The sequence below is a fragment of the Sciurus carolinensis genome, chromosome 9 (assembly GCF_902686445.1).
Source record: "Sciurus carolinensis chromosome 9, mSciCar1.2, whole genome shotgun sequence".
Classification (NCBI taxonomy): Eukaryota; Metazoa; Chordata; class Mammalia; order Rodentia; family Sciuridae; genus Sciurus; species Sciurus carolinensis.
In genome coordinates this window covers 8312693-8326167 of record NC_062221.1, presented here as the reverse complement: position 1 = coordinate 8326167, position 13475 = coordinate 8312693, and the positions used below count along the sequence as shown (strand labels likewise).

At 44.3% G+C, this 13475-nt stretch overlaps 1 protein-coding gene across 1 annotated transcript; it reads right to left on the bottom strand.

Annotated features, from left to right (window-relative positions):
• Nucleotides 1-921: 921 nt before the first annotated feature.
• On the bottom strand, nt 922-12714 carry Tm4sf18 (transmembrane 4 L six family member 18). The gene is made up of 5 exons (XM_047564448.1): nt 12230-12714; nt 9385-9474; nt 5641-5783; nt 2382-2562; nt 922-1688 (listed from the first exon to the last, which is right to left on the bottom strand). Exons 1-5 carry the CDS (start codon nt 12404-12406, stop codon nt 1674-1676), a joined length of 606 nt encoding a protein of 201 aa, XP_047420404.1. The 5' UTR covers nt 12407-12714; the 3' UTR covers nt 922-1673.
• Nucleotides 12715-13475: the final 761 nt, after the last annotated feature.

The window sequence follows — 13475 nt, the reverse complement described above, 5'->3', positions numbered from 1 at the left end:
CTACCCTAGCGCTGCCTGCTGCTCACCTCCTCCTTCTTTCTCTCCCAAATTTCTAATGTCATGTCCTCTCCACGTCCCTCTTTCCTTCCTTCACCCTCTACCTCTTTTGTTGCTAGTGTCACGTTTCCAGTTCAGGGTGTCCTGGATCTTGGGCTCCAAGTGCACCTTGGTTCTGATTTAAGTTATTCCATTTTTAGAGCTTTACATGTACTAACCCACTTAATCTTCACAATAAAGCAATAATTGTTTCTGTTTTACGGATTCAGAAATCGAGGTACAGAGATGTTAAGTAAACTTGCAAAGTCACACAGCTAAGGCAGAGCCCAGATTTGAACCTGAGCAATCTGACTCCAGAATACATCGTGTGTGTGTGTGTGTGTGTGTGTGTGTGTGTGTGTGTGTCTCAGAGCAGGTATTGACCATGTGCATGGAGGACGGCAGTGGGGAATGGCAGACGTATCGAAGCCCAGCAGCTGTGATGCAGACAGTGCTCGGCAGAGCAACACGGAGAGCAGAAAGGCTGGCATGCATGTCCGCGTGGAGGGCCCGCAGACCCACTGCGTGCTAGGCCCCACGGATGATGTGAAATATAAGACATGGCTGTGCACCTCAAAGGTGTCATGGTGTGCTCAGGTGGAAGGCTTCCAAAAGTTCTACCTTCAATACTTTTGTTTTGAGCAACACAGACTTGTGGCAATTCCCACGACACTGGCACCGAGTGATCCACAGATTTCCTGCAGCCCAGAGAGAAGGTCCCCAGCTGCTCATTTATTTCACAGCTACTATTCTAGTCCACCACGCCCACCACCAGGAGCGAGAGAATAAAACCAAGAATCAGATTATGTGCGTTTATAAAAAAAAATTCTTCTTGGCGTATCTATGTCACTATTTTCCTCGTTGAGAGTTGAAGTGCTATTCTGTGATTTTTACAGATACTATTGTTGGGAAATATTTGAAGAAAGCATGTACTTTTAAAGGTTGAAGAAAAAGAGAAATTTAATAGTAAAAATATGAGTCATTAAAAATCTATAGTAAAACACATTTAATAAAGAAAACTTCAAAAGCATGGAAAAGTAGGAAGAAAGATCATCTCTGACCCAAATCAATCACAGTTGATATTTTGTTGTTTCCTACTAGATTTAGTGTTTATCCTAAACTTTGATTATTTGGTGGTTTGTTTTAAATAGTTATGCTAATGCTGTAAACAGAAATTTGTAACCTGTCTCTTCTATATAGCATTATTCCTAACCTCTAAAACATCATTCATAATTAGCATATAATTTTACACTTAATGTACCACTCTGATTCTTCAGGGGAAGACTTTTTGGGCATTTCTAATATTCCAGAATATTAAGCCATGTTGCAATATGCACATTTGCATAGAATTTTCTCTTACATTCTTATTTGTTTCCATAGTACAGTTTCTTAGAAATGGACTTTTTGGTTGAAGGGCGTAACTATACATACTTGTGAAGTTCCTGACACATTGGTTTGAAAAAAGTTCAAAGGTGGCCTGATTGGCACTTCCAGCAATGACTGTAAATTTCACAAATAGGCACAATGAACACCAAGGGCAGGAAATACCCTCATCCAGGGTCACCCTCAAGGTATCGGTGGATCTGAGGTTTAGGTTGGCTGCTGTATCTTAGCAACAGAAACACTCTTGTCCATGTTCAAATGATTCCAGGCTATGGAAAAAAGAAAAACCAAAATGAGTCAAGTTATGAAATTGTCTTGGTTAATAATCCATCCTCCAGGTAGCAACTTAAACATAAATCATATTCAAAACATGCTAGGATAGGAAAATATCTCTCTGAGACTGCTCAGGGAGGTGTTAACATATTGCATGTTGTTAAAACCTGAGATTCCTCCTTCATGATGTCTTCCTCACTCTTGACTTCTTAAATAGGTTTAGCCATTGCAACCATAATTAAATCATCAGTATTTTAGCAGTTGAGGTTGAAATAGTTTCATTTCCCCTGTCTCAAACCACTTGTTAATGTCCTCAGTATAAAGACATCTTATTACTTGAAAGTAACAATAGTGAGATAAAGTCCTGAGCCCTCCATTATCCTATGTGCAGGAAAATTCCTAATAACAGTACAATATCTTCACGCTCTTGGTTATCTCTACATGGAGAAATGAAATGTCACTCATTCAAAACTCTTAGGCTGTTTTCACCATACAAGATGGCGTGTGGATTCCACACTTCTTGACATGATTCATTCCATTGAGGCAAGTCAGCAGATGCATTGGAATGTCAGAACAAAATCGAGAATTTGGAGCTTGAGTAAATGTAGGGCAGTAGAAATGGGAGCAAATGTTGGAATGGCAGAGCCCACCCCCCGGGGTAAAGGGGAAGAGCCCAGGGCCAGCGCTACCTGGATGATGACCGAGTAGGTGCCACACAGGATCTTGGAAAGCTGCATGGCCACTCTGACCAGGCAGACGATCACCTGCAGCCCACTGAGGGCTATGAGAACGGAAAACAGAATCACGTTCCACTCCACCACACGCGCAGGCTCCAGGCACTGGGTCCACAGGCTGGAATCTGTCAGGAAACTGAGAGAGAAGAGGGCGTGGCCAACCAGACCCGGCAGGGGCTCACACAGGGTCCAAGGCGGAATCTACAGACACTTATACGTTTGGGAAATGAATACTTTATCATTAAAACCTAACGATATTCTCATACCATCAGATTAGCATGTAGTAATATTAGACAGTAATATGAATTCATATATTTGAAGACTCCTTCAGATCATCTATTGAACACTGTATGCACAGCCCCTGAGCTAGACGCTTAGTTCAAACGTGCTGTCCGCCTTGGAGGCAGTCTCAGTGATTAGGAGGAAAAATAAACCCCAGAAGGGTCAACAGCAGAGGAGGTCAGCAGTGTTGAGAGATTCCAAGACAGAGAGTTCAGAAGACAGTCAGGGCAGGAGACTTGTTCTGAACATAAAATCACAGATATGGCAAAATAAAAAAGATTCCCCTAGAAATTCCTCAGCTCTGTCCAAGCCCTTTCGACGGTGTTTCTCAATGCAACCAAATGAGCCAGCATGGGGATGATGGGAAGGTTGGCTGGAACCCCAAATGTACCTGACTCAGCAGGTCTGGATGAGCAAGTTCCATTTCTCAGTCCCTCTAACCCTAACCCCCTCTCTTTCTTTATTTCCTCCTTTCCAATGCTCTGGAAACTCAGAAGCACTCTAAGAATTTCTGGATATTGCTAACCGTCTGCATCCCAAGCCATAAAGAGCACCGAATACTGAGTTGGCACTCCTGGGACTGCAGGGCCCTGGGCAAGGGACTTTACCCCTCTGACCTCCAGAGTCTTATCTGGATAATGGGGTTAACATATCCCGTGATTGTGACTATTTGGTGAGAAGCATGTAAAAATGTTTTGGAACCTGTAAGGCATGATACAGGCATGATTTTCTGCTACCCTTGACCTTGACCTTGACCCATCACAGACCTTTTCACGACCATGAGGGAGGTTGGTCCCTCCAGATCCCTTCTCCAGACTCTTCTGCATGCACATAATGCATAGATCATCCAGCACTTAAAACCCAGCTGGCTTGAGGGGAGTCTGGGTTTCCCAGGCCAGGGTACCGTTCCTCAAAAACAGCACCGGCTGGGTGGGAAGGAATAGAGAAGCTGCTGTGGTTTTGACGTCACGTGTAGAACTCCACCCAGATGTTTATCTCTAGATCTACATCTGCATCTGTGTCTGCATCGCTATCTGCATCTGCTTCTATTTCCTAACCAGACGGAAGGCTAAGGGCACTGATTCTGTTTCATTTGTCTAAGGCCGAAGGCAGTGCTCAGTACAACGTAAAGATCAACAAATGTTCGCTGAATGAAAACTGATTCGGGATCCTCGCTAGTCATGGTACCAGTGGCTGGACCCTCTGGCCCGCTGGCAGATGGAGAATTCAGGGGACATAAGGAGTCTGCAGGGTAATGATGTTGATAATAATGAAACCTGGCACACCTGAGCGTTTATCACACCTTATTTGTGCATCACATCCATTATGATTCTCAGCTCTGTGAGGTAGGTATGATTATTTTCCCCAAATTTCAGAGGCTCAGAGAAAGCCATATATTTGGCTAAGATCATACAGCTTATAGAGAGGTGTTGGGAGACTTAAATCCAAACCTATAAGCATCAAAGACCTGTGCTCCAAGGGCAGTATTTACCCTAAGGCTGCCACCTCAGTAGACCCTTCTATCAATTCTGTGAATTCCTGGAAGGGAGGGAACCTCTGTAATTGAGCTCTGATTCTCTCTCACTGCATTCAGCCCAAGTTCTGGACATAGTAGTGCTCAATAAACATCTGTTGCATAAATGAATAACTAATATTCATCATTTTGATATTAATCCCTTGTCTTCCCTGCATTTGCCAAACCTTGGAAACTTCTGGGAGACCAGAGACTTAGCTTTCCTGCATGGCCTGCAAACAATGTTTCACCTCCCAACATTTTTATGTAGTCAGAGGCAGGAGAAGGCAGCTGAAGGAAGTGATGGAGAGACTTGTGAAGGGGAAAGCTGCTTTGGTTTGGGGATAGGAAAACGTTGATTTAAAAAAGGACTTTGCCCATGTGGGAAATTCTACAGTGAGGTCCTCTTTCCTGAGCCCCTTCAGTCCCATAGGAGTGTCATCTCCAATGCACTAGCAGGCCTGAGGTTCTTGTCTGGGTTCTCCCGACCCAAGAGGAGACCTGTCTACTAAGAGGTCAGAAGGTGTGATCTTGCCGAACCTTCACGGTGAAGGCAGCCGTGCCGGGTGGGCCCAGGTTGCACGGGAGACCTCACATCCACAAGGCCCCGGAGCAGAGAGAGCCATTCGCAGGGCCAGGAGAAGTAAATGGGACTCCCCAGGGGATGGCAGAGGCTGCTGCTCTCATCCCACTGCATTCCGAGCACAGGAGGAAGCCAGGGAGGTGCACTGCGCTTCCCTTGCCGCTCTTTCTGGGCTGTGCTTCCTCCTGAGCTGCCTCCACAGGTCCTGGCAGTCCAGTAAGGCCAGCGCAAGGCCAGTGGAGGCATTCTGAGAGACAGGGTTGGGGTACTCGGGCCACCAGCCTCCTGAGCAAGGGCATCTCTCTGGACCCTTCTTCACTACAAGCTGAGGAAGCTTCTGGCTCCTTCCACAGTTATGTTCCTGGATCCGACTGCACCTCCCTGCTTGTCCCGCCTGGTTCTGTCTCTGTGTCCCCTACTGCTGTAGCTCAGAGTGGCACGATCCAAGGACACCTCCATTCCTTCCCTGCCACTCTAACAGACCATATCCAAAATGGCCACAAAAGAAGACTGAGGCACTGAAACCAGTCAGACCCCAGCTCCATCGGTTGCCAGAGAACCACAAGGTTTTAATCTGAAATATGGGAAAAATGTAACTTTTCCTGAATAAATCCATGACAGCCTCAAAATCTTGAGTACAAACATATTCAGAGCCCAGAGAAGATAACCAGGTAAACAAAGACGTGTGTGGGAATGAACACACCGATCCGGGTATCGGTGACAAGAAAACGCTGCACCAAGGTAGCCACGGGAACCCCGGAGCAAGCGTGGACAATGGGACAGGAGGACAGGGCTTCTGATGCCTGAGCTCCTTGGTTTGGGGAATCACTCCTTACCGTCCTGCAGTGTCTTCAAAGGCGTATTCCCAGCCACGGAGAGTGCGGCAGTACGGGCCCTGGAGGAGAGCCAGCGCCGATATGACCAGGCAGTATCCAGAGAAGGCAGTTCCCAGGGCGGAAAAGAGAACCGACAACATGGCCTAAATAGACACAGAAGAAGGCGAGTGTCATAGAACGAGGAAAACAGGAGACGGTCTGTCCCGGCACCCCCGCTCATCGGTACCCACGGCAGCCTGGTAATATCACGTGCTTCGTAAAGACGGGAAAATTTGATCCCAACCTGCTTGATCATGAAAACACAAATCAAATGATTTTTGTTTGTTATCTTTAGCGGGAATCAGATCATTTACAATACGTCTTCTTTTTTTCTGGAAGTTCGTTATCAAAATAACAAAGACCTCTTACAGAATCTCAGTGAAGGGGTGCGATCAATCACCTGTAGCTAATTATTGAGACCTGTTATTTCCTAGGCCGGGTGGCTTCTCTAAGAATAAGCTATGGCCTCTGTTTCCTTTGTGAAGATGGTATTTTAAAACCTTCACATATGAGAATGTAAGGGGGGGCAGAGGTGTTTGCTAGATGTTCACGCTCGGGTCCACAGGACGGCAGTGACAGAGGGGCTTCTTCTCCATGTGGGGAGCAGGAGCAAGGGCCCCACAGAGATGCGAGAGAGGGGATAGGCCGGTCTGACCCGAGAAGCATTCACTCAGAGGCGTGAGGGGGCAACTCTGAGGACCAGATGGCCCTGGGGTTCATATTGGGGACACAGACTGGACAGATCTATTCAGGCCTCAAGGAGCTTCCGAAGCCGCTTGGTGATCCAGGCTAGAGACGGCTTGCATGCCCGATCAAGGAGTCTGGACTTCTTTGTTCTTGGCAGGGGGCGCACCCTGTTCCAACATTTTATTAAATAATATTTAAATCCACATAAAAAGTTGAAAACATAAAACCACAAACCCTGTACACTCTTTCTCTAAACTCACCTATTAGAGCACCTTCCCGCGCAGGTGCTCTCTCCCCGTATGTATCTGCTTATGCACACGTGGGTGCATACAAGCTCATATTCATACTACGTTGTTGTTGAACCATTTGAAAGTGGGTCTGCAGGCATCATGGCCTCTCACCTCTAAATACACAGCATAATCTTTCCTAAGGTTAAAACACTTCATTGTTTTGTAACTCTTTAATTGTAATGGATCCAGTGAAGGTCTATGTGCAAGGTTATGTCTCTTTCTACGCTAGTCTGACTTTGTTTTTCATAAGATCAGATTTTTTGAAGAATTTCATCAATTGTCTTGTGAAAGTTCCACTTTCTGAGCTTTTCTGCCTGTTTCCTCATTTCGGGTGCAGACATCCAGGCAAGAACACCTGAATGGTGGGGTGCACCATGAGCCTCTCATGCTACTGAGGCTGAGCGTGTTCTCTTGGTTAAAGGTGTGCCTCAGATCTCTCCCCCATGGAGGTTTATTTTCCATTTTGCAACTAGTAAATGACTGGTGAGGGAGTCCTTTGAGACAGGGTCAAAGTCTGCTTGCTAACATTTCAAGTGACGGACCTGGCATCCACTGATGACCTCACTGGTCACCAGTGACCACACAGGGCATCACAATGTGCTGCTTTATTGATTTTATCATTTCTCTGAATTTCAGGTGACCACTTTTCTGCACAGAAGGACTTCCATTACCCATTTCTCCCTCTCTGCTTTTCTCTTTCAATATTGTTGTGGACTCATATATTTTATAATCCAATGTGCAATGATCCATAGCTGCTACTCCTTTCTCAGGTGCCCAGATGGTCCAAATTTGGCCTTGGGGGCCCCTTGCGGCCAATTCCTTGGCACATCCCTGTCATTCTTGAGTACTTCCTTGCTTCCTGGTGCCCACGGTGCACTTGAAACCAGTCCGCCTGAGACCTAGAATAGGCTGTTTTTCTGACAAGTCGTGGAAGTGACTTTTGAGCAAAGAAATGATGGGACCAAGATGTACTTCTCTGGCTCTGGCGGCACAGAGCAGGAAGTGAAGAGCCCATGGGTGAGGACCCCGCTGGAGACAACTAGGAGACGAGGGGACAAGGACAGACATGGGAGGAAAACACTTAGGGTTAGAAAAGAGGCTGGAGATGTAATAATAAAAAAAAAAATCCAGAGCTGGAACTTGGGAGGAAAGGAGACAGAAACAAGGACACCCACAAGGGTAGTTGGATTTGGGAGAAAATTAATTTATTATCAGAAATGTTGATTGGAGGGGCGAGAAAGACAGGAAAATAGGAACATGCAGATAAATCCAGCAGCCGAGACCAGAATGCAGAGGACAAACCTGCAACTTTCGGGATAAAAACCATCTCAGCTTGCAATCCTTTGTTTAAATTATTTTACTGACTGTAACGTCAGATGATTCCTAGCTGCCATTTGTGCTGGAGAGGCTAATAGGAAGTTAAGGTGAAGTGAGTGTGTTGATTTTGATTCTATACTTAATGATATGTTCATTTGTTTCCTAGAATTTCCCTGAGTATCACAGCTTAAATGTTTACCGGATCTACTGCTTCACCCAATTTTGAAAACTCTTCCATAATTATAATAAAAGTAGCTATGGGACAGGGATGATGTCTGAGTGTATTGCTTAAGAGCACACACACAAGATGTATTTAGATTCTTTTTTTATTCTTCTTCACAAGAGGCATAGTGCCAAGTTTAAGCAATTAATCTTATTTTCCAAAGGCATTAGTCAAAGAAAATTGGCCAAACCATCTTAAGCTACACATTCAAATCTGCTGGGGAGATTTTTAAAGAAATCATGCCCAGGCTGTGTTCAAACCAACTAAATGAGTGACCCCAGGGGTGGACTTCAGGTGCTAATATTTTTGCAAGTTCCTGGGTGGTCACAAGGTGGAACCCCTGCTGCAGAGTACCCAGCAGAGTCTGGTCAAGTTCCTCCCAGTCAATCAATCCCAAGTTCACTTGGATCCACAAGCCCCTCCTCTGTAAAATAGGAGCAATGACAATCTAATCCACTGGGCAAATGTGAAAGAACTATAAGTGTTATGCAAATGTGAAGAAAAGACCAGAAGGAGGGAGAGGAAGAGGACAGTGGTGGGAGAGTCAGATCTCAGGTGGGCCTGCTGAGCTTGGGCTTAGAAAACTGGGTGGCACTTCTCTCCCTGGTTCTATTTTAATTATTTTTAAAGTTCCAATTTTTACAAAACCGTATGTCACGTATACCCAGTCACATGGATGAATCTAAAAATCATTGTGCAGGGGAAAGAAACCATATAAAAAGACAAATACTGTCAGATTCATTTTACATAAAACACTAACCAATCTATAAGGACTGAGCGGATCTTTTGGGGGTAATGGGAATGTTCACATATTGATTATCGCAATAGCTTCACGGTGCATCCAACAGCCAAAACTCATGGAATCATGTACTTTCGATGGATGCCATTTATCATATGGAAATTAGTCCTCAGTGAAGTTGGCATGGGAAAAAACAGACTTCCAGAAACCCAATGAGGAAAAAGTATTGTTCTTTCCCAATTCCATGGGCCTTTCAATCCTGGGTCCTAGAAAAGTACCATCAGAACAAAGGCAGAGGCTATAGGTAAGCAAAGTGGAAGACATTTCTGGAGAACACTTGGTGTGAGCGAAGGGCCAAGAGGGTAAGATGGCGTCCGGGTTTTCATGCTACTGACTGAGAGGAAAGAAAGCTGGAATCTGCCCCACTATCCCCGAGCTGCCGCCCTTACCATGTACTTTTTTCCGCAGTTTTCACTCTGGCAACATTTGTAGTTGCTATCATTGTCCAGGACCAGAAGAACTGCTGCTACTATAAGCATCTGTAGGAGGAGGAGACAATGTCAGAAATGGAAGCTCATTTACCCTCAAGCTCCTGAGCAGAGCACTGGGATTCCAAGCACAGACTCTGGTGTCAGGTGGACTCAGGTTCAAATCCCAACTCTGCTGCTCTCTAGCTGTGTGAACTTGGGAGTCCTTCTCTAAAAAGTGGTGTTCAGAACTCACCCCGCTGAGTCGTGATGAGACAATACGTAACATTTTGAGTTTAGTGCTGGATTCACAGTGATGGATCAATATTGGCTACCATTCTTGTGGTTTGCAATAAACAAAGAGAATGGATGATGAGGAGGAGAGGGTACAGACATGAGCGTGCCACGGTAGCCAGCAACCTACACTTCCCCTGCCTCTGTGGTGGAGAATGAAGGAAAATCATCCACCAGAGCTTGCAGTCTGCCAGTCTCTCCACTTACTGCCCTTGGGAATGGAGGTGAGAATGGTCAGTCTCAAACTTCATCTCTAAAGGAAGTTCAGTTCCTCCATGTAATCAAGAATTTCCAGTGCATTAGCTGTATTAAGCCAGCTAATGGGGGGGATTCAATGCTTTCTACTTCTTTTCTTGGTATCTCAGGCGAAGGGCTCAAGCTCTGGAAAGAACGTGGACTTCTTTACTCTTTGAATTCTGCTAAGACAGGTATGAACCAGGGCCCACAGGAAACCCTCCGTCGGCCGTGTGCTCTCAGGGTCCGGCACGAATCCTGAGAAGTTGTCCACTGTCACTCTGCATTTGCAGCCAGCATCTCCACTTTCCAAACACCTTGGGCTCTCTTTATCTGTCCCTTTACCTGTTTATCTACATTTCTCACCCTTCTCCTAAAGTGGAATCAGAACTGCATGAAATCAGGACTTTACAATCACATATTGCAGTGATCCCTAGAAAATAAAAATTAGAAAATGGGTTTTTCTCCCAGTTTTAAATTGTACCTGGAATACAAGTCCAGGAGTCCTGTGTGTCTCTCCTTCCAACAACGTTAATTATTACAGATTCTCGTAGATTCTGGTTTAATCTCATTTATGCCTATTCTTCCATTCATTGCAATTACGTATTGATGGAAACAATGATAAGATAAAGCTGAAGTAACAGTAACCAGCATCATTATCATATTGGTAGGAATAATTAGCCCTGGACCCTGGAGTCCTGTTGCTTAGCTGTTGACTGTTGAAAGAGCCTGCCTTCGTTTTTTGTTTTAAAATGCTACAGCAATATGAAGGACTCAAAAATAATGGAGGAAAATTATTCACAATTCCACCACCTTCACATTTCAACCTATTTATTTCTAGAGTTTTCTCATTTCTGTATGTTTTCTATAGTTGCAATAATAAATTTATCATATTTTGTTGTATCTTTTTTCACTTCACATAAAATAATGTACATTTTCAATGTTGTTATATTTTCATAATTATGATTTTTATCACTCCATGAAGAGAGTGTATTCCAATTTATTTAGCCATTTCTTTGCTAGGATGCTTTTTAAAATAATGCTATAAGAACCATTAAGAACTCTTTCCTTACTTTGTATTATTTCCTCAAAATGAATGATGGGATTTAGAATTATTGAGTTGAAAGACATAAGCATTTTTATGGACCTTAATATTCTGTGCCAATCTCTTCTCCAAAAGATTTACTTTTATTCACTAAGACTAGTTGTGTACCTATTATATGGCAACTTCAATAGCATTGGGTATTGCTACTTTAAGTAGTCTTCTGAATTAATATGCAAAACCAAAATGAAATCAAAAGTAAATGAAAATTGCTTTCCAACATAGCTGTTCAAATGTTATAATAATTAAATACTCCCAAGTGCAGAGATAGATTATAATGAATTTTCTTCCACATGATTGGCAGTCTCGTGAGCTTACAGTGCACAGTGTCTTATTGTTTTCAGAAATGGGACCCCAGGAAAAGCGTCTTTTCCTCTGAGTTGCCAACGTGATTTACTATCAGCTCATTTATTTTTGAAGAACACAAAGCCATCAGGAAAACATTCACGGATTCTTACCAGTGACAAATTTTGAGTTCATATTCAAAAACATCCTCCACGTTAAGAGAGATAATATAGGACTATTTACTGATAACGTGGCCCATTCTTTGATGAATGTTTATAATTACGACAGTCACTGCCTACCCACTACCTGTCAGTCTCTGTCCAGGGCCCTTTATCAGATTTTATTTAATCCCTGCAATTATTCTGGAAAGTAAACATCATTATTCACATTTTAAAAATGTGGACCCGGCGGCTTTGAGTTTGAGTATCTTGCCAAAGGTCTCCTGACACAAAGGACAGAGCTTATATCTGAAGGAAGGTTTGTCTGGATCTCCAAGTCCCCAGTTTTTCTTGCTGTTTTACTACCCCTGCCCCAGGTTAAAGAAACCATGCGTGCAGACAGAAAATCCGTTCTAGAAAAGAGTAATGCCACCGGAGATGAAATAGCTTAAATTGATACACTGGCTTCATGATTTTTTCAGCAAAATATTTTTATAGGCCAGTGTCCCACAAACTTTATTTTTGGACTCCTTTCCTGCATAGCTAAAGCTACATTGCTGAATAGTTGGTCGAAAACAAAGCTACACCCCAAACCCTGAAGGACTAATGGCCCCTCTACTCTTCCATCTTCCAAATCCCAAAGCCAAGGTGAGTAGAATGCTTCCCCGGTGTTCAGTACTTTGACCTGGTACAAGGCCATCCTTACTAACAGGCCCCCATTCTGCAATCCCCAAATCTCCAAAGTCACACTTACCATGACACCTGAGAAACAGATTCCTTCAAAATACCACACGTAGTTGGTGAGCTTATTGCTGGCTGCATAGGAAACTTGCCCGTTGGGGAGATACAATAATATGTTCACAATGATGCTCCAAAGTGCCAGTGGAATCAGCAGACAGCTCAGGCAGCCGCCACACTTCCGAGACCCCATTGCGGCCTGCTCACAGCCTGCAGAGTCCAGGAGACAGCCACATACGCCGGGGTTCTTCTTCGTACCTGTCTTTGTCTTTCTTTTTTTTTTCTTTAATTACCTGTCACTTTCTGGGTCAGAAAGCTTCACTTCATATTTATGAGGAGCCAGGACTTGGACTACAACTGCAGCCCAGAACAATCTGGTGTGAAATACTGGTTTACTATTTGGAGAACAATAGACAATGATCGAGGGCTGAGGAGCTGAGCTGGTCTTCATCCTGTGCCAGAGGAATGCGCTGTTTGTCACTGCTCCTGAAAATAAGTCATTTTCCTCTGGATTCAAGCGCGACCGACAACCCTGAGCATGTTTGAAGAAGGAAGTTGGGGAGGGAGCTGGAACGGAGTCTGGCGTTGAACGGAGGGTTCAAGAGAAACCTACCCAGGAGGCTTGGGTTAGAGTGTGGCCTGTTCAGACCTTTTTCTCTCTCTCTTTCACCCAGCGTTCTTTATGATTTTCTGTAGCTATTATTAGGCACCATTCGTGCTGGAAGGAGTACAGAGAGGACTAAGAAGGGATTGGTAACAAGCATCCCAATTCATGACTCGACGGTCCTCCCAGAGCCCCCGTCCATCACCTCTGCCTCTGAAGCAGTCACACGGGCACCGACACAAACCTTTCTTACTGTTAAGGAAAAGGAGATAAAAGAAGGCGGACTCGGGCTCTGTGACCCTAAATAAAGATCGGGGATTCTCTCTTACCCGACGCTTGCCTTAACTGTAAAGAGCTGCAGATACCTTCTAGTTATGATGACGTCAGAACCATCACATTAAAGACCGCGTGGACGGCAGTGGATGGGAATCCTACAATTGCTGAACCTCATTCCTCCCCTTTCTGCAGGACCTGCTTGACTTTGCTTAAGTCTCAATTTCTCAGCTGTGAAATGGGGACAAAAAATAGTACCTTGCCCAGAAAGATAATGAGAAGATGTTTGAACAAGATTATTTGTACAAAACACAGTTTCAGTTAGTTGCACATAGAGACAGCCAGCCAGTTGGCAATAAATGGGAGCCATTAGAAATCATCTTTT

Coding starts and splice junctions, on each gene's coding strand:
- Tm4sf18 (XM_047564448.1), bottom strand. CDS start 12,406: ATGGGGTCTCGGAAGTGTGGCGGCTGCCTGAGCTGTCTGCTGATTCCA. Junction 9,475..12,229: donor TCTGTTTCTCAGGTGTCATG/GTAAGTGTGACT, acceptor CTCCTCCTACAG/ATGCTTATAGTAGCAGCAGT. Junction 5,784..9,384: donor ACTGCGGAAAAAAGTACATG/GTAAGGGCGGCA, acceptor GTGTCTATTTAG/GCCATGTTGTCGGTTCTCTT.